The sequence below is a fragment of the Oryctolagus cuniculus genome, chromosome 1 (assembly GCF_964237555.1).
Source record: "Oryctolagus cuniculus chromosome 1, mOryCun1.1, whole genome shotgun sequence".
Taxonomy (NCBI): Eukaryota; Metazoa; Chordata; class Mammalia; order Lagomorpha; family Leporidae; genus Oryctolagus; species Oryctolagus cuniculus.
Genome location: NC_091432.1, coordinates 56,383,670 through 56,410,387, shown reverse-complemented (window position 1 = coordinate 56,410,387; position 26,718 = coordinate 56,383,670). Strand labels below are relative to the sequence as shown.

General features: G+C 57.1%; 1 protein-coding gene and 1 long non-coding RNA gene across 8 annotated transcripts in view; one reads left to right on the top strand and one right to left on the bottom strand.

The window, feature by feature from the left end:
* Positions 1 to 3,586: 3,586 nt before the first annotated feature.
* LOC138849576 (uncharacterized) lies at positions 3,587 to 5,586 on the top strand. The gene is made up of 3 exons (XR_011388480.1): positions 3,587 to 3,698; positions 5,164 to 5,234; positions 5,463 to 5,586. It is a non-coding gene; the product is annotated as an uncharacterized lncRNA (long non-coding RNA).
* Positions 5,587 to 14,478: 8,892 nt separating this feature from the next.
* Positions 14,479 to 26,718, bottom strand: part of SBF2 (SET binding factor 2) — a 523,890-nt gene continuing 511,650 nt past the window's right edge. For all 7 annotated transcript variants that reach the window (XM_070073459.1, XM_008266103.4, XM_002708809.5 and 4 more), the window contains 7 exons: positions 24,434 to 24,561; positions 22,712 to 22,945; positions 21,654 to 21,758; positions 20,197 to 20,390; positions 19,151 to 19,238; positions 16,831 to 16,962; positions 14,479 to 16,016 (listed from right to left, as the gene is read on the bottom strand). In XM_070073459.1, the coding sequence (XP_069929560.1) occupies positions 15,918 to 16,016; positions 16,831 to 16,962; positions 19,151 to 19,238; positions 20,197 to 20,390; positions 21,654 to 21,758; positions 22,712 to 22,945; positions 24,434 to 24,561 (980 nt within the window). In that variant the 3' untranslated portion in view covers positions 14,479 to 15,917. The remainder of the gene's footprint in view (positions 16,017 to 16,830; positions 16,963 to 19,150; positions 19,239 to 20,196; positions 20,391 to 21,653; positions 21,759 to 22,711; positions 22,946 to 24,433; positions 24,562 to 26,718) is intronic.

Genomic DNA, 26,718 nt, shown 5'->3' with positions numbered 1-26,718 from the left:
TTTTGGTCTTGTCGTGGGCAACCTTCCAAGCCAACCGCAGGTGGGCTCGCCCAGGACCGCACCGCGCGGAGCGGGCGAGGCGGGGTGGCCGCCAGGTGGCAGGCGTGCGCCGCGCCCGCGGCCTCCAGCCCGGCCGGAGTCCGGCCAGAGGGTGAGGGGAGCCACGGACAGGCTCTGAACACACACAGGTGGGGCTTCCTTGAGTGGTCTCGTCGCATCTGCCCGGAGCCAGGACGTTAGCACAACATTCCTGGTTTACAGATGCACGGAGAGAGACGCAGGCAGAGACGGCTGAGGGACCAAACCCACGTGTCCTGACCCAGGTCCTCTCCCGGCCAGCCAGGCTGCCATGGCCTTGCTGCCCGTCTGGGGAAAGGGTCACATGCGCAGGGGGAGGGCGCCGCGGGCACCTTGCGGCTCCCGTGGTCGCGATCCAGGCACGCGCGTGCCTCCTGCCCCGTGCGCAGAGGCGCGGTATCGGGGCGACCTCCCCTCCAGCGTCTTCTGCAGACAGGTCAGGGCTGGAGGCGCCTGGTCGGGAGGAGCCCCGGAGAGGAGGGAGGGAGAGCAGGCGGCGAGCGGGGGCCTGTTTCCCGACTCCTCTGACCCTGGCTGTCCCGCCGGGGCCCCTGCAAGGTCACAGAGGGCGAAATTCCAGCCCGGGCCCTGAGTGGTGACTTCAGTTTCTTGATAAGGCTCGAGAAGGGACACAGTGTGTCCTCCCCACACCCCCACCCTGTCAGCACCTCCTCTCTGGTGAAGCCTGGGCCGCACACAGCCTGACTGGGAAAGAGACAAAGATAGACTGGGGACAGATAAGGACAGAGACAGGCGGGGATGGAGGGGCAGGGGCAGAGGCCGATGCGAGGGGCGGTGAGGAGTGGGCCTGGGGCCTGGGAGATCGGCAGTGGACTGTGGATGCAGTTTGGGAAGGGCACGGTGCGGTCAGCCAGCTGGAACGCAGGGGGTCCCCCCCCGCCCCCCCCCCCCAGCGTGGGGACCAGGGACTGCTGGGAAGAGGGGTGGAGGGTTAATGTGCAGCAGGGTCTCTGAGCCTCCAGGAGCCAAGATCAGAAAGGTGGAGGGAGGGAGGTGGTGCCCTGTACCTGTGGCGAGGGGAGGGGAGGGAGCGGGGGGGGGGCAAGCCCAGCCGATCTGGATCCCCACGCCTCTGGTGTGGGGCACACTTGCATCTCTGTGGCTGATTGTTTGCACCCGACGCTGGCTGGCTGTTTGACTTGGCAAGTGAGCAAGGCCGTAAAGTCAGAGCTGGCCCGTGGGCTCCCAGGCACCATGTGCCGCTGAGTCACAGCAGCATCCCCACGCCCTGCGGAGCAGGAGCCTGTGCTGGTGCCTGCACTCACAGACGCGCACTGCGGGGGAAGCTGCAGGTGCTCGCATGCACGTGCACACAGGTACCCCGGGCGCCCAAGGACGCCACACACACCTGATTCTGAGTCATCCTCACCAGCAAACCCTGGGGGAGGGTGCCGAGAGCAGGACCCTGCTGTCCCTGTCTACACTCCGATGCCGTGTGTTTGTGTACAGGGGATTTTTGGAAAACCTCATGAAATATACATGTTGTGCAAAAACTGTGCCTGATTTTAAAGTTTTTTTGGCATCAAAAGAAACTTACCTTTTAGTTCTGGTTTCTGTGAATTCTTGAGGGCCCCTCTGACAGGTATACGTGTCCCCCATGCGTGCATGCCGTCGTGCCTGCGTGGTGTGGTTAGGGTGCGGTTAGGAAGTATTTGTGGAATGACTCAATGCGTGAACAAGTGAATGAATGAACAAACAAGTGGGAATACGAGTGCGGACCACACCGCTCGGAGACTTGGTGAAACTGGCTGCGCTGCTGCAGGGTGGGTCAGGAGCTCCGTGCCTGCAGGGAGTTGTCTTGCTCCAAATATAGCCTCCGTGGGCGGGCAGTCGGCCAGGGCTGCCTCCCAGGCCCTTACTTCACCGGGCCTGAGGCCCAGCCTCTGAGGAGTTGGAGAAAATTGACGGAGACAAGGCCCCGGCGTCCTGTGCCAGGGCCGAGCGAGTGGTGACTGCATTCCGTGGAGGGAATGCCTCCTGCTTGGGTCAGCGGGCTCTGCTGATGGGCCCCGGGGCACGGGTTCTGGGTTGGGCTTCCAGAGAGCTCCCTGGCCCGGAGGACGGCTCGGGTCCAGTGTGCAGAGGGCACAGCCCTGCTTGAGAGCTGGGCTGGCGCGTGCAACCCCGCTCCTTCAGGCTCCGGCTCATTCTTGGGGCCGCTTCTGTTTCTCCCTTGCGCCTTTTCCCCTCCAGCCCCGTGCTCTGCCCTAAGTCATGGAGAGGAGATTGTTGTGGCGTTGCCCCAGCCTGGCATCTGGCCTTGAACTCCGCGCCTCGCATCTGTCCTGTTCACAGCTGCCCAGTGAGCTTTCTACCAAAGCCGAATGTTCCTGTTCCCAATCCTCCCACAGCTCCCCGGTGTTCAGCACTGGCCCCGCCCGAGCCCAGGCCCTTTCCAAACGGGCTCCTTTCCCCCACCCCTGCCCCGTGGGCCCCTGGATGATGGGGGCTTTGGGGCTGCAGGGACGAGGGCTGGCGAAGCGGTGAGTGGGTGGCAGGAAGGATGGTGTTCAAGGTGAAACTTGCCTTGCGAGGAACAGAAATCCCAAATGTTTTCAGGAAAGCGGGGAGCAAGCAAGAGACTTCAGCCTTGCAGACTGGAACTGGATGATGGGAAAGCGCCCTTGCTCAGCTCTGCCGGGAGCCCCCTGCTGGTCATGTCTCCCATGGCATGTAGCAAGTGCTTAGTTAAGTGCCTGTTGCTCCAGCAACTCCCGTGAGCTGAAAAACATGCAGCAGGCAGAGCGAGCTTTCCAGTGGGGAGGGGCAGGAGGTGGTGAGCAGCTCCACTGGTGACCGCCTGGGCTGGGGGTCTGGGGAAAGGGGCTGGGTGCTGTTGCACACTGGGTGCTCAGAGAGGGTGTCTGTGGCAGGGCGATATTTGAACAGAGACCTGAAGAAATCAGGGCAGGGGCATGAGGATTACTGGGGGAAGCATGTTCTAGCAAGAGGGCGGGGCAAATGCGGTGGCCCCGAGGTGGGAATCTTGCGTTTGAATCAGGGAGGCCAGAGTGGCTGTGTCGAGGGCAAGGGGGAGCGGGGCAGAGGCCAGATCAGGACTTGTCACCAGCCCCAGTGAGGGCTGAGAAAGGGGGGAAGGCACTGGCAAATACTCTGCAGGAAGTAATCGGTGTCACTTTTTTTTTTGTTAAAGGTTGGCTAATTTATTTGAAAGGCAGAATGACAAAGAGGAAGGGAGGGATAGAGAGAATCTTTCATCTGCTGCTTCACTCCCCCATTTATTGCCACAGGCAGGGCCAGACTGAGGCCAGGAGCTTCTTCTGGACCCAAGCACTTGGGCCATCCTCTGCTGCTTTCCCAGGCGCATTAGCAGGGAACTAAATCAGAAGCGGAGCAGCAGGGATGCAAACTGGCACCCTCTCATGGGATGCTGGTGTCACATAACCTGCTGTGTCACAATGCCAGCCCCATGGCTTCATGTTTTTAAAGGAGCTGTCTGGCTGCCGTGTGGAGAGGACATTGAGGGGCAAGTCTGGGAGCTGGGTCGGCGGCTGCTGCAGAGAGGTGGGCGGGGGCGAGGGCTGGGGACGGATCCTGAAGGTGGAGGCGCCAGGGTTGCTGATGGCTGGGGCGTGGCGGTGAGAGCACGGAACATTGATTTGGTCCAGGGCAGCTAGGGTTTGGCCAGGGAAGCCGTAGTGCTGAGCTTCTGCGAGGGGAGTTGCGGCTGGGGACGTGCCACCATTAGCTGGCATTGGAGGCCATGGGGTGGCAGGAGCTCGCCTGCCCAGGGAGAGGGGAAGGCAGGTTTGAGGAATGACTGAGGTGCACCCCAGTGTGAGAGATTTTGGGGAGGGAACCCTCCCTGCCAAGGCAACATAGAAAGGGCTGTCAGACCCCGCCCTTTGGCAGAGGCAGCTTTGCCGTTGTCTTGGATACTGGGGACTTAAGCAGGGAGCCAGGGCAGGTGCAGCAGCGGAGGCATCCCCTGAGCGCAGGCCACCCGGAACCCCGTGCCTCCCAGGCAGGGGCGGGCAGCAGGCTGCAGGGGAGACTGCAGTGGAGCTGGCCTTGGAGGGACCCGCCTTCTCCACAGCCCCCAGCAGTCACAGCTTCCAGCGAAGAGAGTGCATGTGAGTGCGTGTGAGTGGCTGTGCTGGTCCCCACCCTGTGAGGACAGCACTTGGGGGCAGTTTCATGTCACACTATTGAGATTATGAGTGTGCATGTGTGCGAAGCTCCAGGTCTGTGTCCAGATCCACATAGCATTTCCACCTCTCTATATAGCACACAGGCAAGTTATCATGAAGCTACACATGTGTGCACACATATAACCCACACACGTGCAGACATGCACACACACATGTGTGTACACAACAGGTACATGCAAGCATGCATGTGTGCGCAATACACGTAAATGTGTGCACATGTGTCCACAGTGCATAGATGTGCACACACATGTATGTGCATAACAGTATACTCACACACACATGTACACGCACATAAATGTGTGCACGCACACACACGTGCACTGCACACACCTACGCATGCATGGGCATGCACATATATACACATACACCTGCATGCGCACACACACTACACACACGTATGCACATACATGCAGTTGTCTTTAGCTTAGGACCAGCCCCCCGTACAGGTACAGTCAGCGTGGCCCAGGGAATAGGAACTGAGTTCCTGTAATCCAGAGATGCTTCCATTTCTTGAAGGAGGGGGAAGTGGGTGTGGTGGGTAGCAGATCTTTAAATATGGGTTGAGTGTCTCTAGCCAAAAAATCTGAAATCCAAAATGTCCCCAAATGGAGAACTTTCTGAGCACCCACATGATGGCGCCAGTGGAGAACCCCACACCCGACCTCCCGCCGTGGGTTGCAGTGCACGCTCCAGATCGCATATAAAATCACCTATCGCCTCCAGGTGATGTGTGTGAGTGCATGCGAAACGCCCACGGATTCCGAGTTTAGACCCTGGTGCCACCCCCGGGGGTCTCCTTATGTGTTTGCTGATAATAGTCTGAGATGAAATGAAGTCCAACACACTCTGGGCCCCAGGCATCTTTGGTAAGGGATGCTGTCTACTCTTCCAGTGTAAGTGGGCAGCGAAGTTCTCAGGAGGCAACTGGACGTGTGTGCGTGATCTGAATTAAGAAATGCTGAGGTGAGATCTGTCAGGACCCTGGACAGGATGTAAGGTGACGGTGGCCAGGCCAGGCCCTCCCGGGCAGTGCTGAGTCGGCCCACGCCTTGGCTGTAGGACTTTGCTCCCTGCACAAGGGGGACACGCGTTTCTGCTGCTCACGAGTCCCGGTGGCCGTACAGACCAGCATCCGGGCGGATGTTGCTCCGCTGCTCTCACGGACATCCCACCCGTCGGCCGCTTTCACAGGTGTCGCCAGCCTTGAGAACTTCGCAGAATGTGAAAGTCCCAGCCCCTCCAGCTGCTGCCCCACCTCCTCCTCTCTGTCACTCCCCACACTTCGGCTGGCTCCTGGGCACGCTTGAGACACCGGATCCAAGGCGCATTCGCCGGCCCTCTGCAGCCTGGGCGGCAGCACCCCTGTTCCTGAACAGCCCCAGGTGCACAGCCTTCTGGTTCTTTCCACGCCTCTGGTCCCTCCTTCGCCGTGCCCCCTGGTCTCCCGGCTGATCGCCTCTGCCTGGCGGCTGAGCTGGGCTCTCTCCCCTCTCAGGCAGCACCGCGCCCCAGGCTCTGTGTCCTATCCCTGGCCTTCATGGCGCGCTCCTGTTCCTGCCTCCCAGGTGTGCGTCTCCGCGTCCTTGGGCCCCGGCGCCTTTTCCACAGTGGGGGCTGGCGGAGCGGGGAAGACACCTCAGACTGTTCAAGGTCCCAGTCCTCTCCCTCTCCCCTCACCCAGCCCGGCACTGCCCTGTGCTCCCGCACAGCTCAGAACCCAGGAGGCCTCAGACCCGGCCTTCACCCCCCGCGCCCCGCCCGGGCCACCCCCCGCCACGGGGCGGCGGCTTCCCGGCCCCAGGCTGGACACGGAGCTGGCCAGGCCCCCTTGGGAGCGGGATGAGGCTCTGAAATTCGCAGTATCAAGTTTCGGAAAACACAGGGTCAGGGTCAGCAGAGCAGCCGGCAGCGGGGAAGGCAGGGCCCCGCTAATTTCCTGTCAGGAGGCCCCGAAGGCCCCGGCCCCTCTCGGCGGCCCACGGGGGAGCGCATGCCGGGAATGGCTCGCATTCCGCCGGCTGGGGCCGTGCGCCAGCCGGGCCTCGGGGGACCTGCGGGGAGCCAGGAGGTGGATCTGCTGAGGCCAGCTGGGGGGCTTGGGTGAGGGGACCCAGCAGTGTTGATGTGGGGGCAGATGGGCCTGGCGCCCCCCTGCCGACTCCCACCAGGGTCGCAGGCGCCTCCCGGCTGAGATTGTGTGAGCTGTGGGGTGGGGGGTGGGGGCTGGGCAGGCCAGGCTGTCCCTGCAAGGAGGCAGGAGCCCACTCAGACTCGGGTGCCCCGGGGGCTGCCCTGGGGCAGGAGGGGGGCCTGGCCTCTCCCTGGAGGCCCCAGCTCCTCCCAGGAGGAACTTTATGTCCCGGGCCACTCTCAAGAGGGTGAGGCTCGTGGGGCTGGCCACTGGCCTGGAATGGCCCTCACGGAGGCCTGGCCAAGCTGGGCATGAGGCAGAGGTCACAGGTCCCCTGTCCCTGTAGCTCTCAGAGCCCAGGCTGGCTTGGGTGACATCAGGGCTGGGGAGAGGGGGGCACAGGACATGTCCCACAGCCTGGGTTCAGACCCCAGCTCCACCAGGACCAGGTCATTTGTCCTCTGGAGACCATGGCCTCCTCAGTTGTCAGGGCAGGCAAGGCTACCAGATCTAAGTCAACAGGGACAGTGGCTGGGAACGTGACTGGGGCTGGGTCTCCTGGCACGCACACCTGGTCTCCATGGCTCCCCTAGCCCAGGGCAGCCTGCTCTGAAGTCAGGGCCGGGGTCCGGCCACTCCCAGCCATCCTGGCCATCCTGCCCCATTCCCAGTTCCTGGGGCCACGCTCAGGTGTGCAAGGTGTGAACCTGGCTGCCTTTGATGGCCCCGCCCCCACCGGCACACACAGTGCCCCCTGCATTTCCTGTCTGGACAACTGGGGCAGCCCCACCCAGCTGCCGTCCTCCCAGCCTTTCCGGCACGCCTGCTCGCCAGGGAGATCTTCCCAAATTGCACGTCACAGGCCATGAACTTGCTTTCCCTGCCGCGCCGCCAGCTCACCTTTGCCCCATGGCTGTCTGCTGATCCTTTAGGCCTCAGCCCATGTGGCGAGAATTCAGGACTTTGACCCCGGGGCGGGCCGTGAACTCCTCCCGGCTCCCTACAGGCCCTTGCCTGCCCTTTCCTGGCACAGCTCTGGTGACGCCAGGAATCTCACCTTGCAGGTGTGGGTCATGGCGTTGGCACAGAGCAAGCATCAGTGAGTGTGGGGGGAAGGGACGATGGGCGCGTGCCGCGTGGGAAGCAGGGCGTGCTGACGTCTTGGGGGACCAGTGCATCTCTAGCAGGTTCTGTCCTGTGGATTTGGGCGGGGGGAGGTGAGGTCTGGGGTGGACACGGGCACGGTGAGGGGTTACCCTGGCACCTCATTTCCTCCTCGGTGTCCAGCTGCCTCCCACGGGTGAGCTTAGGCTCCACACTCTCCCAGCCCCAGGTCAAGGCCAGCGATGGGGCTGTGGCACCCCAGCCCCACCTGCTAAACCTAGCTGCTCTAGGAAATCGGATATTGGGAGAGGTCACCCAAGCCAGGTGGAGTCCAGGCAGTGGGTGGGCCACTGTGTAAGTGCCCATGCCGCCAGGTGTGTGCGTGTGTACAGAACGGTGTGCGTCTGCCTGGCCCAACGCCTCCTGTGCGCTTCCCCCAGCCGCTCTGCCCCAGGGTCTCCCCTGCCCCGGGCCACTGCCCTCCACTCTGCACCAGGCCCTGCTGGGTCCCTACTGCCGCTGTGACAGTCACGGCCAGCCCAGGGGCTTCCGACGGCACAGCCTGACTGCCTTGCAGTGCTGGAGGCCGCAAGCCCAAGGTGCGTTTGCCGGCCGAGGTCAAGGCGCTGGCAGGGCCAGGCTTGTCTGGAGGCTCTGGGGGGAGGGCTCCGGAGGTGTCCAGGCCGCCAGTGACAGGTGGAGTCTCTCTCCTGTGGTACCCCTGGCACTCGCTTCAGTCTCCCTGTTTGGCTTGTTGCTACCAGTGGGGTGCACTAGACCCACTGGTGCAGCCTCCATTCTCCCTTGCTAGGCAAGGGGCTTGCTCCGGAGTTGCAGGGGTCAGCTCGAGACCTCACTGGGGGCGTCGTGGCTCTGCTCCCCGCACACGGGCTGCCTCTCCTCTCTGCTGTGAGCTCCCTGAGGGCTGAGCTGGTGTTTCACTTCTCCAGAGAGCCCTGGGTGCGCCCCCTGTGCCTGCCTGCCTGCACCCTTCCCTGTCCGGATGTGCCTGCCCTCATGCCATGCGTCCCAGGAAACCCTGGGACTTGAAAATATGGTGACGTTGGGCCAGCGCTGCGGCTCACTAGGCTAATCCTCCGCCTTGTGGCGCCGGCATCCTGGATTCTAGTCCCGGTTGGGGCGCCGGTTCTGTCCTGGTTGCCCCTCTTCCAGGCCAGCTCTCTGCTGTGGCCCGGGAGTGCAGTGGAGGATGGCCCATGTGCTTGGGCCCTGTGCCTGCATGGGAGACCAGGAGGAGGCACCTGGCTCCTGGCTTCAGATCGGCGCAGTGCGCTGGCTGTAGCAGCCATTTGGGGGGTGAGCCAATGGAAAAGGAAGACCTTTCTCTCTGTCTCTCTCCTTTCTTTCTAACTCTGCCTATCAAATATATATATATATATATATATATATATATATAGTGACATGGGCACTGGCGCTGGGGGTGGGAGTTGTTCCTCTTGTGACGGCAGGGTTGCCTGGACACTGCCCTTGCCGCTGCTGCCCGGCGAGGACTGCTCCGTGTAGTGTCTGGGAATTCATCAGAATTCAAAGTGTGGTCTGTAGCAGGGATGGTCACAGTCACCCTGTTGAAGGTCAAAGAAACGTGAAGTCAAACTCTCCTAGGTTGGGACCATTGGCCTAGTGTTTCTGCTTTGAATCCCCATTTCCCATGGAAGTCAGGAGCTGCCCGGGCCAGCAGAGCCGGAAGCCTCAGCGCTCGGACCTCCAAAAGAAAGCTGGCACCTTTGCTCCTTCGGCTGTGGTCTCGCACCTCTCTAATGCCGGACTTGCAGGGTTGTTACTGGCCGATGGCCCCTGGGCTCCCAGAGCCAGCACTGCTTGTCCTCAGGCCAGGGGCTGCTCCCTGCAGGGCTGTCCTTGGGAGCAGAGCTGCCTGCCTGACGGTTTAGCCCAAGGTCTGCCCCGGCCTTGCCTCTTTCCCAGCTCCGTGCTGCTGCCCAAGGGGTCACCATCTCCTGGCCTCCCTGTCCTGTGTCCCTGACAGGTGCACCTGCCCCTGCCCCGGTGCTGCCGGGAGAACACGAGTGGCAGGGGAGGCCACGCTAAGGTGGGCGTGGGAGCTGGCCTTACCAAGAGAGGGCTGGGGCAGATGACTCCTGGCTGTGGGTGGGCACAGGGACACAGGCTCGGACCGCAGAGGGTGGCGAAGGGGAATCTGGCGCAGTATGGGGGCGGGGGCTGTAGCGGCAGGTGTGCACTTGATGCATAGAAGGGGACAGCGCCTCCGAGAACGGGTGCGTGGGCTGTGTTGGTGCCCTGTGGAGGGCTGGTGCAGGGCACTGCTGGGGGCAGCCGGGAGCCTCGGTGGGGGCTGCAGAGGGGGAGCTGGCAAGCAGGCTGAAAACATTAGTAACAGCTGCAGAGCTGCCGAGTTCTTGGCCACGGTAGATTTGTGAGTGCCAGAGCCTGGCGGGCCGAACCTGGGACTTTGAGACTTGAGTGGGACACAGCTGGTGGACCCCTGGAGGGCACTGTCCCCGTGGCCTCATTCACTTTCCCAGGGGACAGCTGTGATGGGCGGGGCAGCAGGGGTCCTAGGCTGAGCTCCAGGAGAAAGCTGACGGGGGAGGATGGTCCGGTGAGTGCTGAGCCTGAGCCGGGCCTCCCAGGAGCACGTGATCAAGGTGACCCCCTCCCCCGAGCTCAAAGCAGGGGCCAGGGAATGAGCCCCATCTTGGCTGGAGTGGCTCCTGGCAGACTCGCTTGGTCCACAGACCTACCAGGTCATTCCATGGTCACTTCGAACGGATTGCACCCGGATCCACGCCGTGTCTCCTGCTCGCGGGGCTGGCACGGAGGCAGGGGCCGCCACTAACAACCCGGAGGAGGACAGGGGGTGGGATTAGGTGGGAGGGGCCCCATCCCTTCCCCATCAAACTCTGGCGAGAGCGGAGCCCACCTCGGGCTGGCCCCAGGGGCGCCCTGCTTTGCTCTGGCTGCTGACCAGACACGGGCTCCTGGCTCACTCAGAGCAAGGCCTTGCGGCCAGCGTGCGTTTCCACCCCGATTAGAGAAGCCATGAGAAGCGGATGTCACTCACACGGCCAGGACAGCACTCGAGGACAGCTTTGCCTCAGGCCCTTGTTCATGCGTCCTCTATTGTAATAATAAAATCCTGAGACGAGGCCAGCCGGACACCCTACGGGATGCCACAAGGACCATCACACAGCAAGAACAGGAAGCGGCCAAGGCCTGCGGGATGCTCACGCGCCGCCCCGAGTGTGGCTGCGCCGATGGCGGAGGTCTCCGGACCTGCGAGGGGAATGCTCCTCCTGAGTCCGAGGGACCGCGGCTTCCTGCGTCTCTGCGGGCGTCGCGCGCGCTTCCGGCTGCAGGCCCAGGCCCTGGTGCCAGAGGCCCTGAGGGTCGGGTCAGACCGGGTGGCTGACAGCCACGAGGCAAGTCCCGGTGCAAGCAGCCAGCTGCCAGCCACAGAGGGTTCTACACTTTGGAGAACGGTCCCGGCGTGGACTGGGCCCCCGTAGAGCCGGAACTCACATCTGTGGAACTCCTAGTGGCCATGTCGCATCTTAACGTCACACGGGCTGGCAGTCGGGACCGCTGAGTCGGGAATGGAGCCCGGACTGCCCTGGCTCGTCCCTGTGGTCACGTGGAGGGTGCTGCACGGCTGGCTGCAGGCGAGGCCGGGGGGTGGGGTGGGGTGGGGTGGGGGTGGGGACCTGGTGCCTGGGCACAAGCTGGGGGCGGACAGGCTGGGGGCAGGGAGAGCGTCCCGGTGGGTGTAGCCGTGCGGACAGCCTGGTCATCTGTTCGGTGCATAGGAAACCACAGCCCGAGGTGGTGAGAGAACGCTCACATTCCTGGGCAGGGGTCTGGGAGGAGAGGGCCCGGGAGCCAGAGGCCGGCAGGTGTGTGTGGGGGTGGAGGTGCGTGGCTGCCCGTGGACTGCTGTCCCTTGCATTAGTGTCGTCAAAAATCATTCAACAGGGGAGGTGGCGGGGGAGCAGAAGAAAATGACGCGCACATTTGACATGAGCCAGTCCTTACCACCGGCCACCCTGGAGCTAGGGTGAGTGCGAGTGGTGTGGCCACCGTGCGGAGGCAGAGCCAGAGCCAGGTGTGGACTCACCGTGGGCCCTAGAGCAGAGTCCCCCCCCCCCCCCCCGGCGCTGATGAGGGTCCACCAGGCTGGCAGGAGAGGCCAGTGCGGAGCCCCTGCTAGGCCTCCGTCCCTTGAGGAGCCCGCTCCACCGGGGCACGTGATGGCATTGAAGGGCAGTGGCTCATCTCGTGGGGGTGGAGCCCTCCTGTGGGCACGGGTTTGCCTTCCTGGTCAGAGCTCAGGGCCCCAATGTCACATAGCACAGCGCACGGCCAGAGACCCCGCATGGCAAGGGGCCCACTGAGTGATGGTTTACTGCTGCCACCAAGGGTGCACAGGGTTTCTTGTACCATCGATCAGCAGACAGGAGGAGGGGACACCGTCATGGCACTGCCGGTGGACAGGGGTGGCAAGGCTTGTCTGCACACCATGGTCAGGAGGTCTCCCCTGGGCACCTCCAGGAAGCTCCACTGGGGCTGTGGCAGGACGTGTGCACAGCCTGGCCTGAGAAGGGCCTGGCTACACTCCCAGCATGCAGTGTCCCTGAAGGCAAGCCATGTCCATGTGCCGAGGTAGCTGAGGGTGAGGGCCGTGCACAGGCGTCGGGGACAGGCTGGAGCGAGCCCTCCACCCGCCACCACTCCTGCATTTCTCCTAGGAAGAGAGGCCTCAGGGAAACAGCAAGCACCTGCGTCCTGGTCTGTGTGACACCAGGGAAGACATGACCCAGATCTCCCGCCGCAAGGTCTGTGACTGCCTGTGCGCTGGAATCTGTCCCTGAGTCTGTGCTAACCCTGTGTTCCCGGTGGGCTGCCCCAACAGAGGTCTGAGGGGTGGCAAGCGGGGGAGGGGGATGTCCTTGGAGCAGAGCCTCGGTCTGCCTCCTTCCCTGTTCCCAAGGCTCGCGCCTGCCTCAGGTCTCTTGCTTTTCTGGCACCTCCCATGCCCTTTCCTTCCCATCAGCACCTTACAGGGCTGGCTCTAGCATATGCGTCACTCCGGGTGTGCCGCCCAGCACCAGCAGCGATGCCACACCTGTGCTCCTGGAACCACACGGTCAAGTGCAGCCAGGCCCACTGCATCTCGCTTTAGCGGATGATTCACACATGCGTTGCTTTTGAGACGCACTGACTCAGATCTTTAGCTCCCAGTTTGCAGCCCGAGTCCTTGTCAAGACAAATGTTTGGAATTGCAAACAGTGGGGGACCATCTGGGTCCTCCACTGTGGAGGTCAAAGCCCAGTGGACTGGAGGACTGGGACGGCCGCATGGCGGCCAGAAGAGGTGGCACTAGAACGCAGGTCACTCGCCTGCAGCTTGTACACCACAGCCTGTGCCGTGAGCAGGCTACTTGCTCTTAAATCCAGATGGGCTGGCATGGTAGCAGTAAAAATGCAGCTAGTTGTGGTGTAGTGAAAAAGAGAAATCTATCAGGTCCTGGGTTCTGGCACACAGCTCCTAAAACTCTTGGAATTTCCTGAGGGACAGGAGTGCGCGCCCGGGAGTCTGCTAATCTGGGGGTTCAGGGTGGAGGCCAGGGAGATCAGCTGCACCCTGAGCTCTCAGGAGGGTGAGGATGACTCCTCCTCGGTACCTGTGGCACCAGGGGGCCGGACGGCATCAGGGTGTTGGGAAGAGGGCGTGTGGCTCTTTCACTGGGCTGATGTGCGTGGACCCCCTTAGAATTCATGGACGAAGTGAGTGAAGTGTTCCGCTGAGTTCTGTGAAGTCCTGACCCTGACAAGAGGGTTGCGGGAAGAGCCACGTTGACAGCTGGTTGCTCAGAAGAGCTGGGGGCCCTCAGGACTTCTGATGGGCCATGTTGCCGCTGACTGTGGCGTGCAGGCGCGGCCTCCTGGAGAAATCACGTGGGCCTGGCACGTCGCAGGTGGCATCCGAACAAGGGCAGCACGTGGGTCCTCACCGAGATGCGCCCCAAGTGTCAGGTGTGCACTGGGTTCTCAGCAGGAACACGGGGTGACACTGTGGACGTGTTTCCCTCCTGAGTCTTGGGGACAGAACAGCACAGACTGGCGAGCGCCATGAAGGGCTGGGGCAAGGCAGGGGCCACGTGTGCCCTCAGGGTGGCGGGAACCTGCGGGCTCAAGGAGGGGGCATCACAGCCTCACCCTGGGCCTCTGTGGCTCTCGGGTGCCCCCTCACTTGGCTCAGAATGGAATCCTGGATGTCAGAGGGGCCCAGAGGACTCAGGTTCAGCCCTGAGACAGGACAGAGAACTGCTGTTCAAGCCAGAAAGAATGGCTTGTTCATTCGTGCCATTCAACAATCCTCTGAAGTAGAAAAGCCTGCTGCCCATCAAGACTTCAATATTCAGTGCCTAACATTTTCCCTAACTGGCACATGTGAGGGTATTTCAGAAAATTTGTGAGAAATGGAACTAAAAGATGTTTTACTTTGGTGCACAACTTTTTTGAAATCTATGCAAAAGGTGACTTCAAAAAGTTCACAGGAAATGTGTATTAGCAAAAACTATGCACGGGTTTCAAAATCTTCTTGTATCCAAGTCAGTTTTCCTTTTAGTCCTGTCTTTCCGTGAGCTTTCTGGGGTGCCCTACGTGCCCTACGCAGGTGGTGAGGCTGTGACCCGGGTGAGCTGAAGGACTCGCTCACTCACTCACACGGCTTATCAGAGGCGGGGGTGGGAGCGAAGACCTCGGCCGGGTCTCCCAGCGAGGCTCTGGGGGGCGGGCGGGCGGGCAGTCTCTGTGCTGCTTCCTTAGCGAAGGCGAGGATGAGCGTCACGGAAGCGCGAGCGAGCCCCGCTCTGTCTCCTCCCTGAACCTCTGGCCCCGTGTGTGAGTCCCGGCGTTACCCTCCGAGTGCCGCGCACTGCACAGTGAATGGACCGTCACAGTAAACAAGGGATACTTTTTTTTTTTCTTAAGAAATAAGTTTAATCCCAGGTGGTTAGTGACTCTAAGGCGTGTGAGGCCTTCATGAGAGCTTAAAGAAACCAGTTACAAAAGCAGCTGTATATGGTCTCAAACAGCGGAAGGTGTATTGGGATCCATATTTTACAAAGTACAAAAAATTATTTCATATACAAAGAAAAATACAAATAATGTGCAAAAACCTCTTCCACAGGTGGCAATTTATAAAACAAAAATGATAGAAAAGTCCTTCATTCGTCTTATCTCCCAATTCCTTATATATTAACACAGTTCTATTTCCTAGTGTGTAGACAATTTTACATTTGAAAATCTGATTTATTTTTAATCTACAAAAGCAAAGTAGCTTTTTTTAAAAAAAGGGAACAGTCTCATTACTGAAATCTTATGAATGAATCAGTCTGGTTAACTGTATATTAAATTACAAGCAGGCTTTCTGAAAATGGGCCTAGAAATCTGTACACAGTCTGGAAGCATTAGTTGGGAATCTAACATATTAACATTAGAACAGGAATGCAGGGCTCCGGCTCCCAGGCCTCCAGCTGGCGCCAGAGGCTGTTTCTGTTGACTGTGAGCAAACAGCATTCCTGGGATTTTAAGCTGAACAAACACAGGCTCTCAGAAGTAAAGAAAATCTAAAAGCAGTTCTTAGGACTCATGTGCTCTCGTGTCTGGCGGCCCAGTCGTGCCACCGTGGCCCAGCCAGCCCTTGTCACAGGTGTGGGAGGCTCTGTCCCTTCCACAAGTCCACGTCCGTGGGAGTCAGCACGAGGGCTCGTGCTGTGGGTTAGTGCGCGCTGCTGTGTAAGGAGCTGTCCGGGTGCAGGTCTCAGAGCACCACAGGATAGCGAACCTGCGCTCCCAGTGCGGGGAGCAGCTGCGCCCGGCGCTGGCCTCGTCCTCGCCGCCCCACGCCCTGGGCAGTGTGCCCCGCGGGAGCGTCCTGCGCGGCCCCCTCTGCTGGCCGCTGAGCAGCAACGTCTCTTGCAGGGACCACGGAAGCGCCTTCAGTCAGCAGCAGAGCGCGGAGGTCTCCAAGGTCAGCCTGGGGCAGGCACCTCCAGTGCAAGCCTGTTCCGTGGAGAAGATGGTCTCAGAGAGTTTTGGTTTTGGCTCGTTACAAAGCTCTCCAAGGAAACCACGGCCCTGGACGTAGCTTCCACGCCCGAGGTCCCAGGCAAGCGGCAGCCATTCTGCCCAGGGAAGGACGAGCGCTGGCTCGTTCTTCTGCTCCCTAACCACCGAGACCTGCTAGGACAGATTAGTGCAAGACCCTGCAGAGGCCTGGGACTCTTGAGCAGAGCCCGGGGGCCCGGGCAGGGCTGGGCCGAGCGCCTCGCCTGGGTGACTTGCTGCCAGCTCCTCAGGACTCTGGCGCTGTGGGAGCCTCCGCCTCTTCTGCTTGGGCTGACCATGGCGTCACGCGTCAGAGATGCAGCTCTGGATCCTGTCCATCCACTGCTGGGCACTCTGTCCGTCCTGGGCACAGAAGTTATACACACGCTTGCTGGTCTTGAGCTACAACACCAAGCGAGAGAGAGCAGGGATGAAGGTCAGGGCGGCTTTATGGCGCTGGGCAAGTGGCCAGTCACTCACTGCGGCCAGCCTACTGGTCCACACTACCCTCGGCCCTCGTGCCTCTCCTCCCAGCCACTGTACTTGTGGTCGCTTGTCTCGTTCCTCGCGGAGGAAGGCGACACTCTGGAAAAGCCTTCCTTGGGGCCTTCTCTGATGACAGAGGTCAGGAGTGCCTGAGGCTCCGGCCTCTCCCACGCGCTGCACCAAAGCAACAAAGGGGAGCAAGCCCTGTGCCAGGGGAGCCCGGGGACTCGCCCACCCCAGGGAGCTGGTTCTTCCGCGAGGGCCACACGGAGAGCCCCGAGAGAGAGGGAGGCATGGCCTCGTGGCCCGAGCAGGGCCCTGCAACATGACTTTTGCTCTTCCTGAGGTCCTGCTTGAGCTCAGGGACGAGAAAAGCCTCTTCCCATCATGAGGCTCACACACCGCTCTGCTGGGGGCTGCTGAAGACTCAGGGCAGGCAGTGAGCCCACGTGAGCGTGGAGGCCCCTGTAGGGCGCGAAGGCGCCTCCGTTCTTGAGCCTACGTGGTCACCGAAATAACATTTACCCACGAGCTCATCAGCGTCTGTGATTTTTCTGAGAGGGCCGAGCGCTTTCAGGGCTGAGGATCAAGACTGCAGCTGACTGCACAGCACGGGCCTGTGGCCCATCTGCCTGACGTCACCTCCACTTACTCTGAGCGCCCTGTACTTCCTGGAGGCGGGTGTACTTGCGTGCCGGCAGAACCGGGAGAAGAGGTCGGATCAACTTACATCAAAGAAAGCCTTGTCACTCGTGTGCTTTGGGGCTCCCATGCTGGGACAAGCAGGCATGACCACTTCCACTTCAGCCAGATCGATGTGACCCCTACAGCTTGTGTCCTCACGGGAGTCATAGTATCGCAGCTGCAGAGCAGGAGGGCAGGGGAGGAAGAGGACACAGGGAAAAGGTGAGAGTCCTGACACTAGTGCGTATTCCCCCTGCATGTTGCTTATATGCTAAACTATGCCTGGGAAGCACAGATAATTGGTAATACTGGTTGCCTTTAGGAAGAGAACTAGGTAATGGGAGAAAGGAGTTGGGAAAAGTATCAGGTGCTTTTTCCAGTTTGGATAAATAAATACACATTAAAATAAGCCCAATGACTGTAAAAATGTGTAACGTATAAAAAGGAGTTAATGTTTAGCATATATAGAAAATTCCTAAAAATGGAAAAGAAAATAAAAAACCAAGTGGAAAAAGGATCACCACAGCAAACTACAGAATACAAATGATCTGTACACATCTGAGGAGATGACCAACCTCAGTGATCAAAGAAAAGCACAGGAAATCAATGAGATGTCACTTCTCATTCAGATGGAGAACTATTAAAAATGGCTGATGGTTCCAGGAAGGCTTCAGGGATGCTCAAAGACTGCTGGTGGGATGTGATCTGTTAGACTGTTCTTGGAGGACAACTCGCACTCTGGGCTAGACTGCAGAGTGCCCGCGCCTCTTGCAGGAGGCCGCCCGGGGAAGCACTCCCGGCTCACAAAGGCGTGTGCCCAGGGTTTCCTCTGCGTCTGCTTCCCTCAGCTCAGTACTGGGGAAGGCCAGGTTTGTTTCTAGAGGCAACACTGAGTTCAGTCGCAGAACGTGGGTCAAAGGGAATAGTATCCAGATGTTGAAGCGAACAGGGACGCTCTCTCTATGAACAGGTAGGAAAACTTCTATGACTTTAAAAGGCAAGCTGCCAAACAGCACGTAGACAGGAGATGATTTTTGAAGAACATCTGACTGCACAGAATTTTAGACTTTTATGAAATGTTTGATTTCGGTATAATAAACACATTAAACTTTTTTTTTTTATTTTTTTCTTATTTCAAAAGTAAAGTTAGACGCTGGTGCAAAGCCTCGCTGGGCCCTGTCTGCAGCGCGCCTGACTTCCCCGTCTCCTCCAAGGCACGGCCAAGTGGGGCCAAGTGGAAAAGCTGCACTTTCTATGTTAAAGTCTGGGAGGTCGGTAGGAACGCAGTATAACTGGGTATGACTGTAAGTGCAGAGCAGTCGGCCGGCGTCCCGCGTCGTCTCCAGGGGCCGGATGGGACTCGGCTGCACAGTGCAGGCTCTGTGCTCTCAGAGGCATCGCTACTCGACAGTGAGCCCGCTGAGAGGCCTCCGCTCGTCCATTTGAGAGTAACTTCCCTGCGTTCTTGCACAGACTCTCTGTGACCTCTGTGAAGCTCTAGAGCCGAGGAAAAGGTGGCTGCCTGTATAGGCTCCCCTGGGCAGGGTCTTCTGCTGTGGGTCCTGCCGGGGCAGCACACACGGTCCTGGCTCCAGTCTTTTCCACAGGCTGTGCTTGGCAGTGAATGCGTGGAGAGCCACAATGTAGCCCTCGGGCTGCCTGCTCAGTTCCTGGGCACAATGAAGGCGCTAGAGGCCACATGATGCCCCCTGGTGCAGACAGGCAGGGGGTCTGGGCAGGAACCATGCTCCCCTGAGATCACTGGAACAATGAGTACGATGCTAAGGAGAGTGGCGGCTGCTGTCGCAGGAGCTAAGCAGCTAACTGTGGGCACAAGATTTCCTGACGTGCTCAGCAAGGTCCGGTCCGGACTGCCACTGCAAAGCCTAGGTTTGCATGGGCCCATCCCCTGCTGCCTGCTTGGAGGCTCGTCTGAGAGGTGGCAGTACCCTTGGCAGGCACACACAGGTGGTGGGCAGTAGCTCTGGGTGACAGCGTGCCCTCCGTTCTGAATGGAGGCTTTGTGTGGCAAGGCCTAGGGGAGCCTGTCTTCACAGCCCTGGGCTTGCGTGTGCATGGGGAATGCCTGCACAGCCTGAAAACCAGTGCTTCCTGCCCTGGGCTTGAAGAACAGGCAAAAGGAGACAGATGAGCATCATTGAAAAGAGTTCCATTGCTCCGAATGCTCTGGGCTCCACTGTCATGGCCTCTGCACTGCTGCCCTTGCCAAGGGGCAACCGGGAACCTGGTGGAGCCCCAGGCCACATATGAGCGGCCCTCAGAATGCGTGTGTCTGTTGAGAGCCACACAACAACAGGGACTGACACTACCTAGAAAGCAGCTTCTTTTGACTTAAACGATATTACCTGATGTTTCGTTACATCCAAAACAAACCAGCGGGGCTTCCACCCTTTCAGCAAAGCCCCTCTCTTGTAAAGTGTTCCCTCAAAGGACCTGGAAGAAAGGACGCAGCGGTTAGCCTGGATTTTCCAGCCAGACACTGCTGTCAAGGGAACACCTGCTTGTGTCTGCCCAGTCTTTCCCTGTGATGGGCCCCCTGCCCTCTCCCCAGCCCCACCAAAACCCAATCAGAGTATTCCCTGGAATTTCTGTAGAATTTGGGGGGAAATAATGGCTTTTTCTGCAGGGATTGCTAGATCCTGTAAGGTCTGAACTATCAGTAGCCATTTAAATTCATCTACTTGAAAGGCAGAGGGAGAAAGAGAGGTTTCTTCCATCTGCTGGTTCATTCTCCAAATGCCTGCAACATGTTGCCAAAGCTGGGCCAAACTGAAGCCAGGAGCCAGGAACTCCACCCAGCTCTCCCCATGGGTGGCAGGGGCCCAAGCACTTGGGCCATTTTCTGCTGCCTCCCAGGGGAATCACCAGGAAGGGAGATCCAAAGTGGGACAACTGGGACTTGAACCAGACACCTGAGATACAGGATGCTATGTCCTGCAGTGGCTCAACTTGCTGTGCCACAACGCATGTCCCTCGGCGGGCCATTTCTTGTGCTATATTGGGTCTGATGCAGCACAAAGGCAAACAGAGCTTGGAAAGAGCCTGAAACCAGCGAGCTTGGTTGGCCCATCTATGTGTGCCAATTCCTTCTGCTTCAGCTAGCATGAGCTGGATTTGTGCTCCTGGCCACTGCAAAACTGCTGACTAACGCGTAGCTCCTTGGAATCTCTGGCAGACATGAGATAATCAGGACTCAACCACAAATAACTATAACTTCTTGGTCTTATTTTTAGTTGTAATTTTGGTTTCTCTTTTTCAAAGAACAATGTAAAGCCTTAAAAAAATAAAAAAAGAAATGGAGGCAAAGCTATTTCAAGTTACAGAGGGCTGTCCTGCTGAGCCCCAGTCATTGCGGGCCTGGGGTGGCCCTGGGCAGCGTGGGGCACGTTACCTGTTCTCATCGGCCCGAGACGTGTACTGGCTGTAGAGCGTGGCTGCTCTCCGCTCCACTCCGTTGGAGGGGGCGAGGCTGGCGCTCTGCTCCTCCGCAACGCTGCTGTCTGCCAGCTGCAGCAGAGACCTCTTGTGATAGGAAGGGAGGTTGGCAGACACGATTCCTGGGGACCCCGAGGGGTGTCTCTGGGACTGAAAACGACAAGGACCAGGGAAGCTTTACAGAGCCTGTAGGCAGCTGACCGATGATTTCCCTGTAAAACTTAGTCTCGGGGGAAAGACTGAATAACAAAGATACATATCCTGCAGCTGCGGAAACCTGGAAACCTGAATGTCCACCAGCAGGGGACTGGTTAAAAACATTGCGGTGTTTCCACAGAGGAACTCCAGGAGTCTCCAAACGATGTGCTGACCTTCGCACAGCGACAGGTGGAGCGGAGAGCAGGAGAGCAGGCATGAGCAGCCTGTCCACAGATCTCTCTCGCATGTGGGTTCACAACAGTGACACAAGTTTCGTGGCACAGAGGATGTTTCTAGATTATAAACTGTGGGTGACTTTAATCTTTTTAATAACTTCTTGCTTATTATCCTATTCAAAAATATATCCTACTTCCATAATCAGAAAGAACTCCAGAAGTGATTTTCCCCTCTGAGGGAAGAACGCCTTCCAGTGCCCCCGCCCATGGCCTGTGGGTGACAGCTCTTGAAGTGCCAGGTGAGGCACCAGACAGCCCAGGAGGGCCCTCGTGTGGTCCTCTCCGCTCTTCCTGCCTGCGCTGTGACACACGACTCCACTGACCTCCCTGTCTTCCTGAGACTCTCCCCAGAACACTCTGTGTGAAGTTTCCCTCTGTTGCATCTGGAGCCAGTAAGACTTGGGTTTGAATGGTGGCTGTGCCCTCAGTGCTGGGCCCCTCGCGTGTGACACGGCCAGCACTCCCTCCTCGTGGGGTAGATGGGGTGTGATGTGTGGCTAGTTTCAAGCACAGCCCCGTGCACATATTATATGCTAGAGAAATGTTTCAGAAATGGGGAGTTGGAAATCGGATTAGAGATGCAAAAAAGAGTATTTGGTTTAAAAATATTTTTATGATAAATGTTTCTTTCAAACAGAAAAGGGAGTGTGAACAACAGAAAGTGGCATGTTTTACCATCTTAACTACTTCTATTTTCTCCCTTTGCTTACTTCTCGGGAGCAAACATGGTCTTGGCCTTCCCCTCCTCCCTATTGTGGTAGATCAGCTGAAACCACAGGGGCGCTGAGATAGAAAAGAACCCAGCAATTTCCTCTGGATTCGGGGTCTGAAACACGAGTATTATGTCACTGTGGTAAAGTGAGACAGGCAGGAAATACTCAGTCATCTGGAGCCTTCTGCCCGAGACCCCAGGGCATGACCCCTCCTGCAGCGGGCCCTCGCGCCCTCACGAAGTTCCGCAGGGGATTCACCAACTCACACGGTCTGCTCTTGGCTCTTCTTTAAGGTCCATGGCTACCTTCTCCCACAGCTGCTGCCACTTCTCCGGAGTTTGGTTCAATTTATGCTCTAACTTTTCAATTTCCTGTGAAGAAATGAAAAAGTTTCCCAGTGGGCCGATGTTTCATAGAGGTCAGGGTGTGGCCCAGAGCCATCTCCTCTGCTCTGCACCCACGGCCAGAGGGCAGCTGAAGAACATGGAAGACAAGGACCTCCGAGGTCTCCCACGCCAGGAAGAGTGTGGGAGCTCTAGGTGGTGTGTTGTGCTGTGGCCAAGATGATGGCACAGCACCTACAATTAGGCCTGTTTGTGCAAAGTGGCTTAAACAGTAAGGGATGAGATCTGTATCCTAAACACCTTTACTCTTGGGCAACCCAGGGGAAATCTCATGGCCAAAGCAAAAGGTCAAGCACTGGGCCTGCAGCCCAACCCCAACAGCTGTAGCAGAAGACAACTATGCCCCTGACAGAGGAACCCCTCAGCTCTGATGACTCCAACCAGACAAGGAAAGAGCAAAGCTAAAAAGGTCCAAGGAGATGGCTTCCCTTCTGTCTGTCAGAGCAGCTGCTTCCGTGGCAGAGTGGTCATGCTCTTCCTGGCCAGAAAACCAGAGGGAGGAAACTCTCCAGACCCGTCGGCCCCAATCAGATAAAACCTTTCCTCGGGGCGGCACTGCCAGCATGGCGTTGCTACAGAATGTTCCTTGCAGAAGACGGCTGGCAATATTCCCATCAGGCCATCAGCTACCCACACTTCTGAGCAGAGGAAGTAAAGCACCCACAGAAGCCATAGCCCAGGCCTGATTCAGCCTGCTTGCGCAGCTGAAACAATTGGGAAGCTGCCGGAAGGAGTAAATTGCTCCATTTGCCCAACTGCTTCCCTGTAATGCTGGACACTGTTTTTGGACTCTCTTCCGGTAGGTAAGCCTGGTCTGCCCTGTTCAATCTCTGGGAGGGCTGTGTGAGCCCAGAGGGAGGACAGCCGTGTTCAGAGGTTTGTAAACCAGTCTCAGGCTGGCCTGCACGTGGGTGACTTACACTGAAAAGGCTGGTGAGAGCATCGGGCTGGGCGCGGCTGACGTCATCATAGCATGGCCACACTGTTCTCCTCCGGCTCTGGGGGCCAGCTCCTCCAGGCAGGTCGGGGTCTTCAGAGGGGCAGTGTTTGGAGGTCAGCATCACCCAGTCATACGAAGGCCCTGTGGACAGGGTCTCCTCTATGTAGTAATCCCACTTTTTGAGGCTGGAGACATTTACACTGGGCTTCAGGGCCTGTTTAAAGAGAACTCTGAAATACTTCATGGTTTCATTTTGACCCCGAAGTTCCCCAAGCCTGCTGAAAGGTCAGCTGCTAACGCTTGCAGGACCAAGGGCAAGGATATGGCTAGAAGTTCAAATGCAATTTGTCTAAATATTTACAAATCATACATTAAAATACACTATTAAATAAAACATGGTCCATCTTCCCACTGTGACAACTACGACCTCCTAATGACCTGGAAGGCCAGGTTCAACTAGAGAATTCTTGGCTTCCTCAGGTTTCTACACTGGAAGTGGTGGCACTGGGTGGGGGAGTTGGCCACAGCTCCTAGTCCTTGGCCTAACCTCCTTCTCCTCCCATCTCAGCTCTACCCTATCCTCTGAGGGCCTCGCATGAGTGTTTGTGTATATCCCAGCCCACAAAGCCAAACTCCGTCCACCCCTTGCCACACAACTACTTCTTTGGGCCTGGGGGGACTTGACTTCGATTAGGAGGTGGGTATGAGGAAACATGCCGATGGCCGTCCTGGAGGTGCCCAAAGCACGGCTGAAATGAGGAAGTGTGTCTAAGCCTGCACCCTTGTTTCTGGTACTACTCATCTCATTAGTGGGTACAGGTGGAGGAAACCCAGACTGGAGTGTGAATGCAGGAGGCCTAGGACAGGAGCCTCTCTACCCCTAAGTAAGGGTAGCTCCACTTATCAAACCCGCCTGATCCAGCCTAGCGCCAACGGCAGAGCTGTGCACAGCACAGCACTCTTGCCCCTGGGAGATGCCATACTTCTTGGGCTGGGCTCCAAACATCCCTGCTTCCAACAGAGGCCCTTCCATTGCCCTGGTATGAAGGGACTGCAGGAAATCTTTTCTAAAGTATTGTATGTCTCACTTTAGAGCGTCTGTTGAGATTTCAAGTTAGTACTTTCTTCCTGAGAAAGCTGCCTTGTTTTGACTTTCTTGAATTTGTCCTTTCTAGGTTTTGTGAGGCCAGCTCCTGATTTTTATGGCAAGAATCTGGTCAACAGTCTCTATCACAACTCAAACCCACAGTGTCTCAAACTTTTAAACAGTTATTGGTATAAAAACTACTCAAGGGGCCAGCAACTGTGGCACAGCAGGTTAAAGCCCCAGCCTGCAGTGCTGCCATCCCACATGGGCCAGTTTAAGTCCCAGCTGCTCCATTTTTGATCCAGCTCCCTGCTAATGCACCTGGGAAAGCAGCAGATGATGGCCCAAGCCCTTGGTCCCCTGCACCCACATGAGAGACCCGGAAGGAGCTCCTGGTTCCTGGCTTTCAATTGGCTCAGCTCTGGCTGTTACGGCCATTTGGGGAGTGAACCAGAGGATTAAAGAGCTCTTTCTCTCTTTAACTCTGTCTTTCAAATAAATAAAATGATTCATAAGAAAAACCTGCTCAAATGTTAATAAAATCTTATAAAACTACGAAAAAATTTAACAAAATATATTCATAGAAAATGAAGCACAAATGATTTATTATTCTACCTCAATTTCCACTGGTGAATATAAATAATTGAAGAAAATGGGGCTCCTCTTGTGCATTCTGTCAATGCATTCCCAAATACACACTCCTTTTTTGGCATGTTTGTCTCCTTTATCATCAAATAAAGTTCCTGTAAATTAAAAGAGATCCAACAAAATGGAAGTTAGATAAATTAACATTGACTAAAAGCATGAGATATGTGGCAGAGGAAACATTTCTTAAGGCTCTAAAGATGGTAACCAGGCACAAAACCCTCAGCACTGCGCAGCTTCAGGGAGACAGCTCCACCGGAAGGAAGCCCCTGGCCAGCAGCTCCCGGGCAGCCCGCAGAGTATGGCGACGGACGGCGGTGCTCCTCCAGTGCACAGCCTGCATCCACATGGCCCTTCACACAGCGCAGGTGTGGGCACTTGTGTACACTTTTTTGCAAGAGAAATTATAAGCACTTAAGGGATGATGCGATTAACTCAATTAAAATTTTTTTTGTTGTTTCTTTTTAAAATTTTTGGCCGTTAGGAAGCCATTTAAAGTGTTTGTTTTGTTTGGCAGATTATAGCATGGTCACGGAGACCCTGGGTGACAGAAGAGTGGGGTCTGTATGCATGGCTGATTTAGAAATCCAATCAGAACAAAGGGGGCGTGTCGGGGATATTCTGACATTGTGTCACTTGGTTTTCAACAGGGAGGAAAATGTGTCAGGGCGAGGCAGAGGGATTTCTCTAGAAGGCCAGGAAGGGTGCTGTCTTGTTTGAATGTCTTGTTTGACGGAGTCAAAAATCACCACGCACTGTACCAGTTTATCAGGAAGGGGTGCCTCAAGCCCGAGGCAGGAGTAGGTACTGTAATATGCGCAGCCTTGAAGACGAAGTAAAGTTTTCTCCCCACCTTTTAACAGCAAAGCCCAAGCAGTGGTTCTCAACCTTGGTCACACATTAGAGAGACCAAAGGTTTAAAAGACAAAAACCAACAACCAGGTCTTGCCTCAGACCTACTAAGTCAGAATCTCTGGGGGATGGGTCCAGATGGTTGTTATTTTCAAATTCTCCAGGTGACTGCAATGTCCCAACTTGAGACTGCTCTAAGGATTGAATTTTTTTTTTTTTTTTTAATTTACTTATTTGTGGAGCTGGTGCTGTGGCCTAGTAGGCTAAGCTTCTGCCAGCAGTGCTGGCATCCCATATGGGCGCAGGCTGCTCCTCTTCCAATCCAGCTCTCTGCTTATGGCCTGGGAAAGCAGTGGAAGGCGGCCCAAGTGCTTGGGCCCTGCACCCCCGTGGGAGATCCAGAAGACGCTCCTGGCTTTGGATTGGCTCAGCTTCGGCCATTGCAGCCATTTGGGGAGTGAACCAGCAGAGGGAAGACCTTTCTCTTTGTCTTTCCCTCTCTCTGTTTGCAATTCTACCTCTCAAATAAATAAAATCTTTAAGAAAATAAATGTATTTATTTGAAAGACAGAGTGAAAGAGAAAAAGGGAGAGAGCTCTTTCACCTTCTGGTTCGCTTTCTAAATGCTTGCAAAAGCTAGGGCTGGGCCAGGCCCAAGTCGGGAGCCTAGAACTCCATCTGGATCACCAGTGGGTGACAGGGACTCAGATACTGAGCTTCCATCTGCGGCCTCCCAATGATGCACTGGAGCAGCCAGGGCTTGGACTGGCCTCTGATACGGGATGTGGGCATCGCTACTGATGGCCACCTCGTCTGCTGCACCACAGTGCTAGCCTCTGGAGTGGAGTTTTAGTCACCTCACCTGTGGCTCCACTTAGGACTTGAGGCACCGATTACACTGATGGGCTGTGTGGAAGTCATCCCCAGCTGGGATGAGCTCTGGGCACCTTTGAGAAGGAAGAGTGTAAGCTCAAACCCAAAGAGAGAGAGAGATCTTTAAAAAGTTCATGGAAAATGCATATTATGGACAAACTGTGCATGGACTTCAGCTTTTTGGTACCAAGAGAAAGTTATCTTTTAATTCCACCTGTCCACGAACTTTCTGAAGTCCTCACATATTTCGCCCTCCATTCCTTAAGGCACCCTCCCTTCCACACAGCCACGGTAACATTTGGCAATTGGAACCAAGTCCAGTGGACTTTTTCTTTTTTAGGATTTTATTTATTTATTTGAGAGGCAGAGTCACAGACAGAGAGAGGGAGAAACAGAGAGAAAGGTCTTCCTTTTGCTGGTTCACTCCCCAGAAAGCTGAAATGGAGCTGAGCTGGTCTGAAGCCAGGAGCTTCTTCCGGCTCTCCCACGTGGGTGCAGAGGCCCAGGCAGTGGAGCCATCTTCTCTGCTT